General features: G+C 43.0%; 1 protein-coding gene and 1 long non-coding RNA gene across 2 annotated transcripts in view; one reads left to right on the forward strand and one right to left on the reverse strand.

Moving 5' to 3' along the window:
- Window positions 1-3,268, forward strand: part of COL4A5 (collagen type IV alpha 5 chain) — a 210,964-nt gene extending 207,696 nt beyond the window's left edge. The window contains exons 50-51 of the mRNA XM_072626493.1: window positions 514-686; window positions 2,239-3,268. Coding sequence (XP_072482594.1) covers window positions 514-686; window positions 2,239-2,320 — 255 coding nt within the window. The 3' untranslated portion in view covers window positions 2,321-3,268. The remainder of the gene's footprint in view (window positions 1-513; window positions 687-2,238) is intronic.
- LOC140515666 (uncharacterized) overlaps window positions 1-6,413 on the reverse strand; it is a 35,137-nt gene extending 28,724 nt beyond the window's left edge. Inside the window, exon 1 of the long non-coding RNA XR_011971130.1 lies at window positions 5,650-6,413. This is a non-coding gene — a long non-coding RNA (uncharacterized lncRNA). The remainder of the gene's footprint in view (window positions 1-5,649) is intronic.
- Between the last annotated feature and the right edge of the window lie 14,844 nt (window positions 6,414-21,257).

Raw genomic sequence — 21,257 nt, forward strand, 5'->3', positions numbered from 1 at the left:
GGGATATCAGAGAGAGGAGTCCTGTTTCCTTTAGGAACTCCCCTCCCAATGTAAGGCTTTGTGCTTTATATCATTATAGTCTTCATACATCCATACATGTGACTACCTCTGTAAAATTAGGTGCCAGCAGGTGTGAAAGTGTCTAACAACTGTAAACAGGCAGAGAAGCAGCCTCTCTCATCAGAGGACCTTAGAGGCTCTCTCATCCAGTTCCCTCATTTTACAGAAGAGGAAACTGAGGCCCAGGGAGGGGAAGGGACTTACCCTAGGTCCAACAGGTAGTAAGTGGTGGGGCAGGGATTTGAACCTACTCTTTCTAGGCTATAACACTGATGAATTACTACTAGAGGTAGCTCATAGCTCAGTGGGGGATGTCACCATCAGCTAGTTGAGAGAGTCCCTGGGTGTGGCTTTTCTATCTCAGTAATTCAACCTGTCAGTCACCCCACAGGGTAGATGTGGTGTAACCGTGTGGTCAGAACTGGGATGCATTGCTCCATGCATGTTTTTCAGCACATGAGTGCTGGTGCAGAGGGCTCTGGCCAGGCCCTGGCCTCTCCTGGTTCCTGTCTAGAAGAATTCCGTTCAGCCCCCTTCATCGAATGCCATGGACGGGGAACTTGCAACTACTATGCCAACTCCTATAGTTTCTGGCTGGCAACTGTGGAGGCACCAGACATGTTCAGGTGAGGCCTGCCCTGGCTTCAGGTCAGAGGTTGTGAGTACCCATTCGTGTTGGTTAGAAGGCCAGCAACCCAGGGCCAATTGTGTCTTTATCCAGTTTGCACTGGCTTAGGGGGTGATGTTTTCCTCCCCATGGTCCCCAAAAGCAGAGGTAACTCATACTTTGGGGTTTGACTTTGACTGTTATGTGGTACACTTAGTAATCAATCTTTGGAAGCTAGAGCAAAAGGAGGTCCTTGACCAGTAGCACCCCCCAAGTCAGCATCTGACCCTGCCCTGGAAGCAAGTTTTCTCAGAAAAGAGACATCTGGGCAGAGCACAGAGACAGACACGTGTGTGGAGAACAAAGACACACACACATACACATACACCAAATGCCTGTTATCCACCTCTACCCAGAGAGCTTGTAGGCATTGCCAACCCAACCTGGCTTTCCCCCACAACCCCTTCTTCCTAACGTCCCTGGTGCTATCAAGGGCACCACCATCCTCCCAGTCACCCACTAACTGGTCTCCTTGCCTCAAGTCTGGTCTCTCTCCAGTCCATCCATAAAACAGAGAGAAAGGGAATGAGAGGAGGAAGAGAGGGATTGACAAAAGGAAAAGAGAGGGAGAGGGAGAGGTGTGGGAGGAGACAGATAATGGAGGATGAAGAAGAGGAAGAGATGAGGGGGAGGGAAGGAGAGATGGAGGGAGAGATAGAGAGGGAGAGGGCAAAAGGGATGCCAGTCAGTGATGGAGAGAGATGAGGGAAGGAGAGGGAGACAAATAAAGAGAAAATTAGAGAGCAGAAGGGAGGGAGATAGAAAGGCAGGGAAGAAGGGGAATGAAGAGAAAGAAAAAGAGGAGATGAGAAAAAATCCCTATGATGCAGGAGCAGAGGAAAGAGGAAACAGCAGTAGACAGAGACCTATACTCACAGTGGAGAAAGGGACACACACACACACACACACACACACACCCTGCAGCAGAGGAAAGAAAGAGGGAAACCATGGGAGGAGTAAGGAAGGAGAAAGAGGCAAACATGATAGGAGCAGAGAGAGAGGAGAGAGATTGATTCTGAGTCATGGAAACAAAGAACAAGGGAGAGAGAGACCAATGCAGGAACACAAGGGTAGGGGGCATATGCAGACATGCGAAAGTGGGGAGATAAGTAACACAGGAGCCTGGGTGGGTGTGGTAGTCATGAGCACACTCCTAGGCACAAGGTGGGGAGAAGGGAGAAGCAGTGTGCCCACAGAAGTAGAGGGGAGAAAAGGTGGACTACTTGGGGGGGAGTATAAAAAGGAAGATGGAGGCTCCCGAAGCCTTTCAGTGGTGAAAAGTTTTGTCACTAACTCTCCCTGGTCATAGCAGTGGATTTGATGTCTGAGGACCTTGGTTGATTTTTCTCTTTGTTTACTACATGTATAATTTGGAGCAATTCCCTTTCCCTCTCTGGCCCTCAGTTACTCCATGTGCAAAGTGCAGGGTTGGATCAGATCATCTCTAAATCTCTTCCCATTAGATCTAGGATCCTATAAATCTGAACATCACTTTGGTTCTATTTCCCCAGTAAACCACAACCAGAGACACTCAAAACAGGAGACTTGAGAACGCGCATTAGTCGATGTCAAGTTTGTATGAAGAGGCCATAAAATCTTGGAGAATTCTGGGGAGGAGGATGAAGATTTGTTTGAAAGGAAAACTCCCAGGGTGTACTGTTTCTGACCCACCGATGGTGCTACTGTACACAGCCAAAAAGAGGGTTACAGGCTGTTACCCATCCAAATCCAGATGTACCTCTGCAAAATGCTGGAACGAGCCTTCTCCCTTGCATGTTTGACAAAAGGAACAAAGAAAAGAATGGACCTCTTAGACCCAGGGAAAATGCAAATGAAGACTGCTCTTGGCCTACAAACTAAAATGGCCCTTTTTTAAAAAATCAGCTAAGACAAGAACCACACTGAATGTTTAAAGTAACAAGACTGTAGTTTTTTGGGGGGAGAAAACATTTTTCATGGTGCTACTAACCCTCCTATATCCCAAGTTATTAATATTAAAATGGTAAGCTTATTTCTTTGCAGAAGTAAGGAATATGTGTATTGCGTTCAAGCTGTCAAGTCATTTAGATGTGAAGGCAGTGGATGATGCCTAATCCAGCACAGCAGCCAGAGGCTCTAGCCATATTTGGGGGCATCAAGTGACTCTCAGTTGTCAGTTTCTCTATAGTTTTCCTGTTCCCCTACCCCTTCCTGATGCAACTTCCTTTTAGCATGATTTGGGTAATTATTTTCATCAGGATTTTAAATGTTCCTATAATGTATGGTATGTCTAAAGATGCCTGCTGCCTTGCGCTGAAAAATGGAATGATTCCTTTTCCTGGGTCCAAAGCCCTGTTTAGATGCCCCTTATGGCAAATATTTGCTCACTCTGGGCTGGATAGAGTCCCCCCCCAATATTCTTTACCCTCTGTTTCCCACCCTAGGTTCTTTTTATTCTGTTCTGCTGAGCAGGAGCTGAAAAGCCAATACTTGGTTTCCACACATGCTGTTATTTTACTATTATGATTTTAAACACAATTCCAAATAAAGAGCCATGACATATCTTGTTTTCAAAGGTGTCTCTTTCTCACTTATGCCCTTTCCCTCATGAGTCAGAGGATCCTAGGTGTAGAACTGGTAGGGACCTCAGAGGCCTTTAAGTCCACCCCATGCATTTTACAGAGGAGGAGCCTGAGGACTAGGCAGGGGAAATGATTTTTCCCACAAACAAGGTCCTAAATCTACAGCTGGAAAGGACCTCAAAGATCAACTAGCTCAAGAATGTCCATTTTACAGATAAGTAAACTGAGACTTGGAGAAGTGTCAGAGGGGAGATTTGAACCTGCATTCTCTGACTCTCAGCTCTTTGTACCATATTGCACCCTTGATCTGATGTTTGAAACAATTCTGTGTTTGTCTCTGTAGGTTATAAACCCATATACAGATGGGTTGGCTACACATCTGTAATTGAGCAGAAGCAGGGGGATCATTTTCCAAACCAATATGAATGTCAAAACATGTTGGTAGAAGGCAGATATTCATGCAGATGTCAACTTCTCTGATCATAATCCACTGAAAGGTTGTGAAAACCAATTAGACTTGGCTAACTTTTCACAGAATCACCAAACTTCACAACTGAAAGGGTGTGGCTACTTAGTCCTACCCTTATTTGAAAGAGAATCTCTTTTATGATATATCAAATAAGTGGGCATCCATTTTATTCTTGGCCAGCTCTAATTGTTAAGAAGTATTTCCTCATAGCAAGCCTACATTTGCCTTTTTGCAACTTTTACGCACTACTCTTAGTTCCTCCCTCTAGGGTCAAGCAGAACATAATCATCCATAGGAAAGTCCCCTAGATACCCAAAGACAACTGTCATAGCATTCCTTATCTTCTTTCTGCCTTTTAGTCAACAATTATTTATTTATTTATTTACAACGTCAATCAGTCAGCAAGTATTCATTTACTAGGGCAGCTAGGTGGTGCTGCAGTGGATAGAGTGCAGGGCCTGGAGTCTGAAAGACCTGAGTTCAAATGTGACCTCAGACACTTCCTAGCTGTGTGACCCTGGGCAAGTCATTTCATTCACCCTGCTTGCCTCAGCTTCCTCACCTGGAAAATGAACTGGAGGAGGATATAGCAAACCACTCCAGTATCTTTACCAAGAAGACCTCCAATGGAGTCACAAAGAGTCCAACATGACTGAAACAACTGAACAACATTTATTTACTATGTGCCAGGCACTGTGCTAAGCATTTGGGATACAAAGAAAGGCAAAAAAATGGTCCTTGCTCTCAAGGGACTCTGTCCATGTGAGAGAACATGAAAACAACTGTACAAACAGGATAAATGAGGGGAGGGTACACCCATCTTGGAGGGAAGGCTTTAAGATTATGGAGGACTGGGAAATGCTTCTTGCAGAAGATGAGACTTTAGCTGAGACTTAGGGAAGCTAGGAGAAGGAGATGAGAAAGCTAAAATACCCCCTAGATTCCTTCAACTGATTCTCCTCTGGCATGAAATTGAGGTCATTCTCTCTTCTGGAAGACCTCCTCTGTATACTCTCCAGATTATCCATGCTCTTCTGAAAATATGGTGCCTAAAGCTGATTGGAGGACTCTAGGTATATTCTTGGACACTCTACCTTCATAAGCAATCCAAATTTCTTGGCTGCCATGACCCACTGTTGGCTTGTATTGGGCTTGTCATCCACTAAAACCCCCACATCTCCTTGGGACGAATTGCCATCTAGCCATACCTCTCCCATCTTGCACTTAGGAGGCTGTTTTTGTGAACCCGACGTTAAACCTTTACATTTATGACCTGAGTTCAAATCCAGGCTCACACACTTACTACTCATGTGATTCTGGGCAAGTCACTTAACCCTGTTTGACTCAGTTTCCTCATCTGTAAAATGAGGAAAATAATAGCACCTACCTCCCAGGGTTGTCGTGAGGACCAAATGAGATACTCACACCGTGCACAGTGCCTGGCACATAGTAAGCACTCTACAAATGTTAGGTATTTTTTATTCCATTTAAATTTCATCTTCTGAGATTCATCCCAATGGCTGAAGGAAGGGCATGGGAATCAAAATTAATTGATTGACCATCCTCCAGTGTGTTAGGTATTCTTCCATATGCCATCCATACCTATATCCAAATTATCAACAAAAATGTTAAGCAGTCTAGGGCCAGGTATGTAAGGAAACCATATAGTGTTCCCCAATCAGATAACTTTGGTAACTGTCAGAAAGGGAAATATAGTGTATCTGGCATGACCTATTCGTAATGAAGCCATGCTGGTTCTTTGTGATCATTCTTGCTATCTCCAGATAGTCACTTTAATAATACATTGTAGAATTGTGATAGAAATTGAAGTCAAGCTTACTGGCCTGTGACCCCATCCTTCCCCACCACCCCCTTCTGCATTCCTGTGGTACCTCTCTCATTCTCCAGAATCTTTCAAAGATCCTCCATGTCAATGGCTCAGAGTCCTATCTGCCAGTTGTCTTAGTGAATATAGTTCATCTCTGCCCGAGGACTTCAGCTCATCAAGGGTTGGCAGGTTCTCCCTTACTATCTTGTTTTCCCTGAGTATACCCTCACTAATAGCCAAACTTGTTTTTTCCATTCTTGTCCAAAGGTCAGTCTCCTTGGCAGAGAAAAACAGAACAAAGTTAAAATTTGAGCAGCTCAACCTTCTCTTTTTTTTCAGTCATCCTCATTCTCTGCACCTTAAGCAGTGGTCCTTATTTTCCCCTTATTTTCCCTACCTCTCCTTTTCCCTAATATATCCAAGATGGGGTGGCTTGGGGGGCACAGGGTTCCCCTTCATTGTTGGACTTCAAGCAAAAGCTAGATAGCCACTTATTGGGTGTGTTATGGTATGGTGTTACCTTCCTGGTAAGGGTATAATCAAAGGCCCCTGAGGTCTATCTCAACTCTCAAATTCTGTGAAATATCGCTTTATATTCATCTTGGGCAGCTAGGTGGCACTACAGTGGATAGTGCACTGGGTTTGGAATCAGGAAGACTCTTCTCCCTGAGTTCAAATCTGGCCTCAGACACTTACCAGCTGTGTGACCTTGGGCAAGTCACTTAACCCTGTTTGCCTCAGTTTCCTCATCTGTAAAACGAGCTGGAGAAGGAAATGGCAAACCACTCCAGTAGCTCTGTCAAGAAAACCCCCACAATGGAGTTACAAAGAATCAAACATGATTGAAACTACTAAACGACAGCCATTCACCTTGGAGCAAATAAAGATGGTACAAGAGGACACCCCTTTGTTGTCCTTACCTTTCCACACAGACTCCGTTCTTCTGAGTTTTAGCACCCCTCACACCCTGTTTACAGGAATGTGCCATGATTTTGCATTCAATCTCTATTACCTGCCCTTGTTTCCATCTTCAAAACATCTTTTTAAAAATTCAAGTTGGTCAATACAGAAAGGCAGCTGAACTCAGATGAAATATGACAATCAATACAGATTCTAGATCTAGAAGACAGGATGAAACACTCCTCTCCTTTATCAGTTGTGGTCAGGGAGAGGAAGGAACAACATATATGTTGTCATATATGGTCATTGTACCAGTATATTTTACTTAATGATTTTGTTTGTTTTGAGGGAAGGAAGGGTTTATTGGGAAGCATGAAACATATGATTTTTTTCAAACTGATAAAACATTTTTAAAAATCTAAATTGATTTCTGAATTCCTTGGGCATCCACATTGAACTCTTCAGAAAACTCCCCCATTTTCTTCCTCATCAGAATAGTTTCTTTGGTGTCTTCAGAACTGGATACTTCCTTGCCTGACTTCCAGTATAGACCTTTACTCCATGGACTCCTACCTCTTCTTCCAGCCTGTGTCCAGCTTTCTACTCCTTTATTACAAAATCTAGGAGGGAGTGGCACTTCTCCCCTTCCCTTGCCCCCAAAGATTCCCATAATCTCACCCCAGGAATGGATTCTTTTCTGCTGGCAGAAATTAGAAACAGAGAAGAATTTCTCCTTGTTAGTTCCTCTAACCTTTAAGAGATGAGAACCTCTTTAAGGAAAGTCATGATTTTTCAGCTCCACTTTTGCCAAAGAGAGAGCACTTGAGAAAGAAGAGATACAGCTCAAGGGCCTAAGAGACCTTTTCTGATTATCCCAGTTGTTATGACTACCTCCCCCAACACACACAGACACGCACACACACACACACACACACACACGTGCCTGAAATTGCTTTGTATGTCTTTTTTATATCTTTTTCTTCAGTAGATTGTAAGCTCCTTGAGGTCAGGCCCTGTTTTGTTTATGTCTTTGTATCCCCAGTGCCCAGTACAGTGCTTACCACTTAAGTTCTTTTTAAAAATACATATTTTTATTTATTTCATTAACTATTTTACATAAGTTCTTAATGTTTCTTGAATTGCTGAAATGCATCATCCATCATACCTACTACTATATCATGCTTCTGTGATAGCTTTGTGATCTTTTCCCCAAACTCTTCATCTATTTCCTCTTTGTCTTCCAGCGATCAGTAGCATTTTCTGATGACAATATTGTTTCTGTTTCGGTATCCTTTGATCTTGCATCAAATGCTTTCCACCATGCTTCCCTTACAAGAATATATCCAAGATCATAACTGGGCTGGGACAAGGGTCCCGGTAATGGCCAAAAGGGGACAATTCACTTTCTCCCTGAGACAGTAGTGTTTCTTCCCCACCATATAGGCCAGAAACCACTATCCCCAGCCTCTTGAGTCACAACCCTCTGCCAGATGGCCGCACAGTGTGATTCTGTTCCTTTACTTGACTGGAGGCTACTTCCCATTGGATCCCATCACCATTTTACCTCTCTCTCAGGGTTTGCCTCCTTGCCATCCACCAACCCTTGGGAGGCTGTGAGCTAGACTCAGCATGACAGCCCTTATGATTAGACTGTTATTTGAGCCAAGCTCCCTACACCTCCATCAGATTGTCTTCTTTCCAAGACCAACCCCTCTACTTATACCCACAATCCCATCCCTTCCTGTCTTCTCTGGCAATTTGTCCTTGCACACATCCCCTACTTTTTCTAAACTTTAATCTCTTGCTAACTATTGGTGCCTTCCCTGCTACCTCCAAGCATGCCTATGTTCCCCACCCTCCCACCTCCAGCCTTGTGAAAAATCTTCACTTGACTCTACTGTCCCCTCAAGCCATCTTTGGAAATCTCTTTCACAACCAAAGTCCTAGAAAAAGCTATTTCTGCTTCCTCTCCTTTCACTTCTAAACTCTTTACATTTTGGCTTCTGACCTCATCACCCAACTAAAACTGCTTTTTTCTAAAATCATCAAGGATCTTTTTATTTTGTTGGAGGGGGAGAGTATCTTTATTGTTTTTCAGTTTTTTTTTTTCAATTAGCAAGAATTTATTTTTTCCCTCTCACCGCTTCCATCTCTACTGGGTAAAGAAAAAACCCACTTGTAACAAATAGACGTAGTCAGGCAAAACAGATTTCTATAACTTTTTGTGGTTTAGTCATTTTTCAGTTGCATTTGACACTTGGTAACTCCATTTGGGTTTTTCTTGGCAAAGATGTTGGAGTACTTTGCCATTTTCTTCCGTAGCTCTTTATACAGAGGAAGCTAAGGCAAAGAGGGTGAAGTGACTTGCCCAGGATCACACAGCTACTAAGTATCTGAAGGCTCATTTGAACTCAGGTCCTCCTGACTTGCTCTATCCACTGCAGCGCCACCTAGCTGCTCCAAATAAACATAGTCAAGCAAAACAAATTCCTCTAGTAGTCATATATATAAATATGTGTCTCAATTTCTGTATTAGCCCATTATCTCTCTAACAGAATGTTGGTAGCATTTTTCATCCTGGCTCCTCTGGACTTATTCTTAGGCATTGTGTCAATCAGAGTTCTCAAGTCTTTCAAAATCTTTTGTTTTTACAATGCTGATGTTGATGAATTGGTCTCTTGATTCTGTTTACTTTTTTAAAGTTTATTTATTTTCAGTTTTCAACATTTACTTCCATAAGTTTTAAATTCCCCCCCCCCCAAGATGGCCTGCAATCTGATATAGGCTTTATATATACATTCCCATTAAGCATATTTTCACATTAGTCATGTTGTATAAAAGAATTATAACAAATGGGAGAAACCATGAGGAAGAAAAAACAAAACAAAAAAGAAAACAGTCCTCTTTGCTCTGCGTTCAGATTCCATATTTCTTTCTCTGAATGTGGATGACATTTTCCATCATGAGTCCTTTGGAATTGTTTTAGGTCCTTGCATTGCTGGAAAGGGCTAAGTCTATCAAAGTCAGTCCTCTCACACTGTGGTTGTTATTGTGTATAATGTTCTCCTGGTTTTGCTCACTTCACTCAGCATCAGTTCATATAAATCTTTCCAGGATTCTCTGGAGTTTTCCTGTTCATCGTTTCTCATAGCACAATAGTATTCCTTTACATTCATACACCACAACTTGTTCAGCCATTCCCCAATGGATGGGCATCCCCTCGATTTCCAGTTCTTGACCACCACAAAGAGAGCTACTATAAATATTTTTGTACATCTGGGGCCTTATCCCATTTTTGTGATCTCTTGGGGATACAACCCTAGAAGTGGTATTGCTGGGTAATTCTGTTTACTTTGCTCTGTGTCAGTTCATACAAACCTCCCCAAATCTTTATTTCATTTTTTTTATTCATTGGAATCTTTTAATTACTGAGTCATCTTTGTTACTCTGAATCCCTTGAGTAACTGTTTTCTCTATTTGATCCACTGTAATGATCAAGAAAGAACATCAAGAAATTACTTGTACAAGACATAAAAGAGAAAATGAAGTTAATGGCTTTAATATTAAATCAGTTTTTTTTCCTTCAAGTTGGCTTCAGTGGAAGTAAGAGCCAGGTCTTTATTTCTTACAGCAGAATAGTATTCCATAACATTCATATGCCACCAAATCCAGTGGTCTTTTTCTCGGTCCTTCTTGACTTCTCTGCTTTACCTGACATGTTTAAACATCCTCTTCTCCCGGCCCCTCTCCTTTCAGAACACTTCTCTCGTGGTTCTCTTTCCTACATGTTAAGCTACTCCTCAGTCACCTTTGTTGACTGCTCATCCATATTCTGCACCCTACATGTGAGTGTCTCTCAAGGCCCTGTTCTAGGTCTTCTTCTCCATAATCTCTTTCTTGTTGACCTCATCAGCTCCTAGGCATCTCTAGGCATGTAGCTTTCAGCTTTATTTGAGTTCCCAGTCCTTGTATCACTAATTATTAGATAATTCAAACTAAATGTTTCAATGACATCTTAAACTTGCCATGTCCAGAACATAATTCATTATCTTTAACCCCAAGCTCACCCCTCTTCCAAACTTCCCTATTTCTGCCAGGGGCTCCACATTTCTTTCAGGTTCCAAAACTTGGAGACATCCTCAACTTGTCACTCTCTCACTGCCCCCATCCAATTAGCTGCCTTTACAACATTGCTTACATGCATCTCCCTCTTGTCAGTCAACTCTACCTCTTCTCTCTCTCTCTCTCTCTTGGGCCCTCATCCCCTCTAGTCTCCTGATTGATCTCCCTACCTCAAGCCTCTCCACACAGGTACTAAAAGGATATTCCTAAGACATGGCTCAAAGTATGCTTCCCAGTTCTTTCCCACTTCACTAGCACCTTATTGCCATTCCCTTTTAACATTTAAAGCCTTCCACAATATGGCTCCAGTTGACTCTTCCTGCCTTTTCATATATCACTCCTCTCACACATTCTATACTTAAGCCAAACTCTCCTACTTCCTTAGCTCTTCATATGCAGCATTCCAATTGTCTCTAAGGTCTTTGCAAGGGCTATGCCTCAATTCTTGGCAGCTAGGTGGTGCAGTGGATAGAGCACCAGTGCAGGTATCAGGAGGACCTGAGTTCAAATCTCACCTCAGACATGACACTCACTAGCTGTGTGACCTTGGGCAAGTCACTTAACCCCAATTGCATCATCCTGATGAATATTTTGTCACTGGATTCAGATGGCTCTGGAGGAGAAGTGAGGTTGGTGACCTGCACAGCCCTCCCTCACTCAAAACAAAGTCAAGTGCAAGTCATGTCATCATTTCTCTGATGGCATGGTTTTCTTTGGCAATGAAGGATGAACACACAGAGCCCCAATTCTTGAAATGTGCTCCCTCTCCTTTGACCTTTTAGAATTCTTAGTTTCCTTTTCATCTCAGTTGAAGACTTAGGTGAGGCCTCTCCTGACCCATTCTTTTGATAACACCCTCTCCCAAATTGCTTTGGGTGTATGTTGTATTTAATCATGTCTACATATTGTTTGCCCCAGTAGAATGTAAACCTTCCGGAGGTGGAGATGATTTCATTTTTGTCTCTGTACCCACAGACCAAGCACAATATTTCCCATGGCACATGATAAGTAGCTGTTAAATAGTCCAATTGAATTGTATGGTCACTCACCACTACTTATTTTTGCCTTAAGATGAATGAATCCTTTGTTAAGGTCAGTCTTCCTAATCTGCCAAGCTCTCGTCTCCTCCTTGACTGGCCATATTTCTCATGTCCCCTTTCAGAGTCCTATCCAGATTTATCCCATCAGTTCTTAGTGATACGGGATGACATCAAATTTGCCTCCTTGTGTTAAGACCTATAGTTCATCTTGCCTATTACTCTTCTTTGTGTATTTATGTATAGACATCTGAGGCCATGGGTTTCATCATTGGCTTCCTTCTTGGATTTTGTCTTCTGTGAACTTCCTGGTGTCTCAGCTGTTTTTTGGGTTATAATTTAGCTGTTCTCTGATATCTAGCTTCTTGTAAATATATGTGTGTATACACATACATAGGCAGTTTTCCCTCCCATATTTCCTTTTCAGTTCAAAGCCCTTTTGCTTACATCTACAAGACTCCAGGCAAGTATAGCCTTATCAGTGCTTTACAAGTATACTATATCACTGGCCAGGAGTCATTTCTATATTTAAGTAATTGTCCAGAAATCCAAATCCCATCCTCAGATATCATCTTAACCAGCTGTTCCTTTCATAAATCTTTTTTTCTTTGCTGAATTCCTTGCCATGAAAACACCACCTTTGCTCGAAAGGTCTCCAGTTGCTTGCTCAAGTCTTTGTAATGTTCACTCAGGTTTTCTAGGTTCCTTCCTGCAGAATCACTTGTGTCTATGTGAACCACTGGAAGTAGACAGAAGTCTGCTGTTTTGATAAGTCTCAATAGGTCTTGGCTATGTCAGGAACATAGCAGACTTCTCTTGTCATCAGGTCAATGAGTACCTAAGTATCCTCAGTAGGGAATCAACTACTGTCTCCTTCCTCAGATCTTTACAGGATGATAGCTGGGAAAGACAGTGAAACTAGTTTCTTCTCTTGATTTCCAGAACAGCAAGCATTCTTTAAATGAGACTTCTTTGCAGGAGGAATAGCTTATCAGATCATGTGTCCTTATTTGAGATTCAGAAACCATGGTTGTGCTAGTTCTCACACATGCTACAGATAAAGTCTAAGAAATACTGGGAAAGATCTCCAATCTCTAACAGGTTGAGCCCCACAGTCCACCAGAGCTATTCTAGTGTTCACCAGAATACACCCTTTCATTTTCTATTACTGCTATTCAGTAAGTTGAGTCACAAACTTTGTAACACCCTAAAGGGAGTCAAGATGGATCCAGGCACAAGCAAAGACAAACTCACAACCAATGATACTTTCCACATGATGTAGAGAGGACCGAAAGCTGCAGCTCCTTTGACCTCTGACCCTCTCTCCCATCTGCAGAGTCAAGTGCTCTTGTACTTGGTCCCTGAGAACTGCCTACTTATGCATCATGGCTACCTTCCTACCTGCCTGGTAAGCTGTTCTGTGGCCTGACTAGTGAGTTCCCTGCCTCATTTCATTCCAGGAAGTCATGCTGGACACTTTGTCTGGAATCAGAGGACCTGGGTTCACATTCCACTCATGATGTCTGCTGTATGTGTTGCTTTGGACACATCTTAATCTTTCTTGGCCTTCGTTTGCTTAGCAGTAAATGAAGGGCTAAACCAAAATAGAAATAGCAGTTTTCTCAACTGTAAAATAAAAGTTGGACTAGCTGACCTCTGAGGTCCCTTCCAGCCCTAGAGCTAGGATCCTGTGTGTGACGTAGCGTGAGTCCCTTCCCCTCCCTGTGCCTCAGTTTCCTCATCTGTAAAATAAGGTAGATTAGACTCTTTGGCCTCTGAGGGCCCTTCCAGCTCTAGCTCTAAGAGTTGATGTGTGACCCTGGGCAAGTCATTTCCATTCCTTGGGTCTCAGTTTCCACATCCGTGAAACTAAGGGGTTGGACTCAATGGCCTCTGAGACACCTTTCAACTTTAGAACCAAGATCCTTGGGCATGACCTTGGGCAAGTCACTTAGCTTCCTTGGGCCTCAGTTTCCTCATCTGCAAAATGAGAGGATTGGATTTTTGAGGTCCCTCTCAACTCTAGATCTCGGATCCTCTAATCCTAACATCCCAGAAGTACCTGTACCTTTCTCAAGACTTGAGAGCCCTTCACTGGGAAACAACCTCCTGCCATGTTGACAAATTGTATTCCAAAGTCCATCACAAGAGGGCGTGCTCGTCCTTGGAAAATAAGTGCACCAGCAGCAAGACTAAATTTTCAAATTTTTTTGTTACGGGACTCTGGCTAAAGATTAATTTTCTAATCTTCTCTTAATGGAGTTCTCCAACCTCACCAGGTGAATAGCAAATGGTTGGAAAGATAGCTTAGCTTTCTAGGTCTGCACTAAGGCACCTTCTTACTTTGGATCCAATGGCCCCAACCTACTTTCTGGAGATGGTGGGAGGAGCAGTCAGACATCAGAGCACTTCCTGGGGCCTCCCCACAGAAAGGGTGAAGAGCCTTGGGCTGCCAAAGGGGTTGGAGTGATTTCTTTAGCAGATCTCTCTTTCTTCTTCTTCTTCTTCTTCTTCTTCTTCTTCTTCTTCTTCTTCTTCTTCTTCTTCTTCTTCTTCTCCTTCTTCTTCTTCTTCTTCTTCTTCTTCTCCTTCTCCTTCTTTTCCTCCTTCTCCTCCTTCTCCTTCTCTCCTTTTTCTTTCTTCCTTCCTTTCCTTCTTTCCTTCTTTCTTTCTTTCTTTCTTCCTTCTTCCTTCTTTTCTTTCTTTGTGTCTTTCTTTCCTTTTTTCCTTCCTTTCTTTTTTCTTTCTCCCTTCCTTCTTCTCTTTCTTTTTGCCTTTTTCTTTCTTTCTTCTTCTCCTCCTTCTTATTCTCTTTCTTCTTCTTCTCCTCTTTCTTCTTTCTTTCTTCTTCTCCTCTTTTCTTTCTTTTTATCCTTCTCCTTCTTCTTTCTTCTTCTCCTTCTCTTTCTTTGTTTCCTTCCTTCTTTCTTTCTTTCCTCTTCTTTGTTTCCTTCTTCTCCTACTTTTCCTCTTTTTCTTCTTCTCTTTCTTTCTTCTTCTCCTTTCTTTCTTTTTCTCCTTCTCCTTCTTTCCTCTTCTTCTTGTCCTACTCCTCCTTCTTCTCTTTCTTTCTTTCCTTTTATTCTTTTCCTTCTTCATCTTCTCCTTCTTCTACTTCTCCTTCTTCTATTTTTCCTTCTTCCTCCTCTCCTCCTCCTTTTCCTTCTTCTTCTTCCCCTCCTTATTTTCCTTCTCTTACTTCTCCTTCTTCTTCTTTCTTTCTGTCTTTCTTTTCTTCTTTCTTTTCTTTCTTTCCTTCCTTCCTTCTTTCTTTCTTTTCCTTCCTTCCTTCTTTCTTTCTTTTCCTTCTCCTTCTCCTCCTCCTCCTCCTCTTTCTTCTTCTTCTTCTTTTTCTTCTCTTTCTCCTCCTCCTCCTTCTGCTTCTCTTTCTTCTTCTTCTTCTTCTTCTTCTTCTTCTTCTTCTTCTTCTTCTTCTTCTTCTTCTTTTTCTTCTCTTTCTCCTCCTCCTCCTTCTGCTTCTCTTTCTTCTTCTTCTTCTTCTTCTTCTTCTTCTTCTTCTTCTTCTTCTTCTTCTGCTTCCTCTTCTCCTCTCACTGTGTCTGTCTCTGTCTCCCTCTATCTCTGTCTAATTCCCTTTTTCCTCTGTCTTTCTGTTTGTCTCTGTCTCTCCTTTTTTGTCTGTGTCTTTTTGCGTCTCTTTCAACCTCTCTCATTCTGTGTTTCTGTGTTTGTTGGTGTCTGTCTCTGTCTGTGTGTGTCTTATTTCTGTCTATCTCTGTCTCTGTTTTCTCTTTTTCTTCTCTCTCTATGTCTTTGTCTCTATCTATGTGTGTCTCATTCCTTTTTTCTCCCTTTGTCTTTCTTTATCTTTCTCTCTCTCCCTCTCTATTATAGAAAAACGTGTTTTTCTATCTCTCTCAACCTCTTTCACTCTGTGTCTCTATGTTTGTCAATGTCTATCTCTGTCTCCTTCTCTCTCTCTCTCTCTCTCTCTCTCTCTCTCTCTCTCTCACACACACACACACACACACACACACACACACACACACAAACACACACACGTATCCTTACTCACTCCAACTCCAAAAGCAATTCAACAATCATTTCAAAGTCTATTCCAGAGCACTGACTTGGAGGGCAATTGAGAACAGAATAGACTGGGGAGGTGGGTAGTTCAGACACAGCCCCTGCCTTCCAGTTCTCTAGCACTTAAACTATAAGTCCATCATCAGCCAATGTTTCCTGGTTCCAACCATGAATAGAGCATTCAAAGCAAACAAAGCCAGCAAGTTCTACCATGTTTGTAGCCACCAAAACATGGGATGAAAAGGAGTTAAGAAAAGAGGCTCTGATTCAAAAGGAAACACAAAACCTGACTTGGAAAGGGCTGAGAGGCCAAGTAGTCCTCTTCCTTCATTTTACATAAGAAGAAACTGAGGCCCAGGGAGAGGAAGTGACTCACCCAAACTCACACAGGGGATCCTAGAGCTCTAGGGCTGGAAGGGATGCCATCAAGTCCAACCCCATCATTTTACAGAAGAAGAAACTGAGGCCCAGAGAAGGGAAGGGATTTGCCCAAGGTCACAAAGAGAATCCTTCTGGAACTAGATAGACCCTCCAGATGTCTAGTCCAACTCTTCAATTTTCTAGATAAGGAACTGAGATCCATGGAAGTGAAATGACTTGCCCATGGTTACATAGGTTGGAGGTGCCCAAGGCAAGATCTGAACTCAGGTCCACTGCCCTCAACCAGTGCTTTCTCCTATAACGTGATGCTCTGTACAACATGGTTTTTGCATAGTTTAGCAGCAATAATTTGGCTCACATACACGTTTTCAGATCTTGCCAAAACAAAACTGCAAAGAAGCATCTTGGTGGGCTTCCAAGATGCCCTTTGGGGTCAATTAGCACCTACAAATATTTTTCTAAGCAGTCGCTAAAGGTACTTGACTCATGTGTACTTGGGTGTTTGGTTAAAGAAAACCTGTTTGAGTCTTCTCCATGGACTTTGTTGGAATTTTTAAAGAGACTCCTCTCTGTCTCTTTCTCTCCCTCTTTCTCTCTTTCTCTCTCCCTTCCTCTTCTCTCCCTCCCTGTTTCTCCCTCTTCTCTCTCTCCCTCCTTCTCTCTCTGTCTCTCCCTCCTCTCTCTCTCCTTTCCTCTCTCTCTCCCTCTGTCTCTATCTTCCTCTCTCTCCCTCTTCTCCCTCTCCCTCTCTCCTTTCTCCCTCCCTCCTTCATTCTCTCTCCCTTCCTCCTTTTCTCTCCTCTGTTTCTCTCTGTGTCTCTCCCTCCTTCTCTCTCTCTGTCTATCCCTTCTCTCTCTTCCTCTCTGTCTGTCTCTCTGTCTCTGTCTGTCTGTCTGTCTGTCTGTCTGTCTCTCTCTCTCTTTCTCTCTCCTTCACTCCCTCTCCTTCCCCACCTACATTGAGTCTTTTATTATAGAACCACAGAATTTCACAGTTGGAAGGACCCTTAGAGGCCAGGCCTAGTCCAGTGATAAAAAGAATGCCTAGTACAACTTACACAAACAACCACCCAGCCTGTGTTAGTATGGCCCTCCAGTGAGAAGGAGTCCATCCCTCCCCAGACAGCATATTTCACTTTGAGACACCTAGAATTGGTAGGGAAGAGTTTTTTTCTTCCCTCCAACTTAAATCTGTCTCTCTGCCACTCCCATCTAGAGCTCCCAGTTCCACCCCACTTTTTGAGCCAAAGCTGAACAAAGCGAATCTCTTTGTAGATCGCAGCCCTGAGGATGCTGGATTCTCTCAGGGCCTTCCAATTTCCTTCTCCTTACCCCCTCCCATGTAGTTCTCATGGGCTGGCTGCCTTGCACTCAACGGGGGTGGGGTGGTGGAGCAAGGGTTTTTTTGGCTGTTTTCCCACTTCCTGGGGGATCTTCCCAGGTGAAGCCTTCCTATCCTTCTTTGGTTCTTCTCTTTTGCTCAAGTTTTTTTGGTTTTAGTCCAAAACTGTGATTTTATTATTGTCTGGAACTTCCTGTGTGGAAATTCTCTTTAGTGATGCAGAGCACCATAGTAACTGTAACATAGTCTTGAAGCAAGGATTCTTAACCTGAAATATTTGAACTTAGGGTTTTAAAAATGCATTTCATATTATAGTGATATAATATAACATAACATAGCATTATATTATATAATATTATATGCTATGTAATATATATTATGTAGTATATTATATTATAATGATATATTATAAAACATTTCAAATAACTATTTCAATACAATTGGTCTCTGTAGTTGTATACATTTTCTTTTATGCACTTAAAATCATGCTTCTGAGAATGGGTCACCAGGCTTCCCTAGACTGCCAAAGGGGTCCATGACACCAAACTCCTGCCTTGGAAGGTTGCCTGGGAACAGTGAGAGGTAGGAGACTTGTCTGGGGTCACGTGGTCATTGTGTGTGTCAGAGATGGGATTTGAAGGCAGGCTTTCTGGGTTCCTGGGCTGCCCTGCTTTTCACTACCACATGCAACCTTTCTCTCCTCCCCCTCCCAACTCCCCAAGAGCTTGAAAACCCTCTGTCTGTTATCTTTAGCTTTTTCCCCAAACCTTGGCTCATTCAAAGCTATGGACACTCTTCTACCAAGCCTGCACCGTGCTTTTGTATTCATCCTCTGTTATCTACTCATTTCTATCTCCAGTACATGTCTTATTTAAAAGTTTAATTAGATGAGTCAGAGCATCTGCAGAGGTCTCTTTAGACTACTTGCTCTTTTCCTCCTCCTTGGAATCATTTGTTTTTGAATCTTTCCGGCCTGATCCTGGGGACCTTCTCATGCCATCCCATCCATCCCTCCTGGGCGCCTTTCCCCAGCACTTTAGCCCCTGGGATCTCACCTCCCCTTTCTCTGAACCCTTTGCAATCTGCTGTCCCCAAATCCAGGGGGCATGTCACACTCTGCTTGATTTTTCTCTGCTTTTCTTTCACAAACTCTGAGCCAGAGAGGTCATTTCCACCCCAGCAACCAGTTCCTCCTAGGTGGTCAGAAGAATTAGAATAGCACTTCCTTTCACTGCTTACTCCATCTTCTGAAGGATGAAATTGTCATGATGGAAAGCCAGGAAATTATTAGCTTTGTGGGGGGAAGAATGGTGGGGGGAGGGAGAGAGAGGGAGGAGGGAAGAAGAAAGAGGAAGGGGGAGAGACCGAAGGAGGGAGAGAGAAGGAGAGAGAGAGAGAAGGAGGGAGACAGAGGGAGTGGAGAGAAGAAGAGAGAGAAAAGGAGAGAAAGAGAAAAGGAGGGAGAGAGGAAGGGAGCAAGAGAGGGAAGGAGGGAGGGAGAGAAAGAAAAAGAAAGGGAGAGAGAGAGGGAGGGGAGAGAAGAAGAGAGAGGAAAGGAGAGAGAAAGAGACTGAGACAGACAGACAGACAGACAGAGAGAGGAGGGAGAGAGAGAGGAAGGAGAGGAAGAGAAGGGACCAGAAACAATGCTTTCCTCACTAGAGTATACTACAAAACTCTTGATCAGAAAAAAGAAGGAAGTGAATTTGGGAAATGGGTCATAGGCCTGGTTCAGAAGCATGGTATAGTTGTGATGGGGAGTTTCAACCATTTAGATATTTTATCCCTCTCCCTTCCTCTCTCCATCCCCACTCCAAATCAGTCTGAGATTTGAACCCAAGTGTGTCTACTATGTGTGCAGTGGACAGAGTACTGGGCCTGTAGTCAAGAAGACTCATCTTCCTGAGTTCAAATCCAGCGTCAGACACTTCCTAGTTGTGTGACCCTGGGCAAGTCACTTAACTCTGTTTACCTTGGTTTCCCCATCTATAAAATGACCTGGAGAAGGAAATGGCATACCACTCTGGTATTCTAGTAGCCAAGAAAACCCTAATGACTGAGCAACAAAAAAATGCTATTGTAACTATTTTCCATGGTATTCAGCTTAATGGATCTATTTAGAGAACTGTCTTCTTCCCTCCCCACCTCCTTTTCAGCTCAAAGCCAAAGGACTTATTGTAAATTTAAGACTATGGGATCTGTATTTTAGCAGACCTTTTCAGGTGTACTCCATCTCTGACCAAGAAGGCACCAGTCCTATCTTTTAAGGACCGTAAAGATGGTCTCTGACTACATGCCTCAGACGAGTGATAGGAGAATAGACATAGAACTGAAAGGGACCTCAGAGGTCACTTATTCCAACCCTCTCATTTTACAGATGAGGAAACTGAGGCCCAGAGAGGGGAAGGGATTTTTCCAAGATCCTAGACCTAGAGTTGGAAAGAACCTCAGAGGCCAGCTACTCAAACCATCTCATTTTAGTAATATGAAAACTGAGGCCTTGGGAGAGGAAGGAACTTGTCCAAGGAGGAGAAAGTGAGCTTAGAATGGGCAAGTGACTTGTTCAAGGTCACACACTGGGTTAATGGCAAGTGCTTCAAGGGAAGTCTATTTCAGGTAATTTATCCTCCTGGCAGCAGCTTTATACAGAAGGATGATAAGCCTGTGCCCAGCATTTAGAAATTATTGATTCAGAACCTTGCTTCTCTAAGATCGGCAGCACATCCAATTTTCTGCCCCTCTGAAGGACTTGCTAGCATCGTGTTGGCTTTTTCCAGGGCCAGCAGAGTCCTCCAAGGAGAAGGAAGCCAGGATCAGTAACACTGACAAACACAATGGGGCATGCTATGTATACCTAGCATGCTGGGATGACGTCAGCGCCTTGTTTCACCAAGATCCATCACAAGGAACACTGTTCAACTAGTCACTCTGACAAGTGGGAGCTTCAGCCTAGCTAGCAACAATTAATGATCAGAGCAAGTTAGAAGTTAAGACTTTTCAGGCTGATGGCTGTGAAAATGTGCCCTTGCTAGAGTAACAATCCTCCCAGGGAGGTCTGGATTGGCTTCTCTCTGGCCAGACTCATGTGCTGAGGGCCAGATTCCCAAGGCTTTTGTTAGCAGAGTTACAGGATACAAAAATCAATCAAGCAAATAAGAACTAAGCAAGCATTTATTAAGTACCTACTGTGTGCCAAGCCCTGTGCGGGGTGCTGGCTACAAAGACACAAGGGAAACAATTCTGCCCTGAAGGAATACTGCCAGAGAGGCGGACAGGGACACAAAGAAGTAAATACAACATAGATACAAAGTAACTCTTTTTTTTTTTTTTTGGCTGGGCTAGATATGCCTGAGAGTAATATGTAATGAGGTTGGAATGGTAAGTTGGAGCTGGGTCCTAAAAGGGACTGAAAATCCAAAAAGAGGAATTTAGATTTTATCTTAGAAGTGTGTGTGTGAGAGAGAGAGAGAGAGAGAGAGAGAGAGAGAGAGAGAGAGAGAGAGAGAGAGAGAGAGAGAGAGAGAGCAGAGTTTATCAAGTAAGATGATGACATGGTCAGACCTGTACTTATGAAAATGTGCACAGCTTTCTCTGACTGGCAGTTTCTTCCTTTCTAAAATGAAGGCACTGTATAGGGAACTGAGCCAACTTTGTAAAGATAAAAGCTATTCCCCAATTGATAAACAATTAAGGAATATGAGTAGGCAGTTTTCGGAGGAAGAAATCAAAGCTAACAATAGTCATATAAGAAATTCTCCAAATTACTAATACTCAGAGAAATGGACATTAAAACAACTCTAGGTACCAACTCATAGTCATTAGATTGGCTAAGGTGACAGCAAA

The sequence above is a fragment of the Notamacropus eugenii genome, chromosome X, assembly GCF_028372415.1.
Source record: "Notamacropus eugenii isolate mMacEug1 chromosome X, mMacEug1.pri_v2, whole genome shotgun sequence".
NCBI lineage: Eukaryota > Metazoa > Chordata > Mammalia > Diprotodontia > Macropodidae > Notamacropus > Notamacropus eugenii.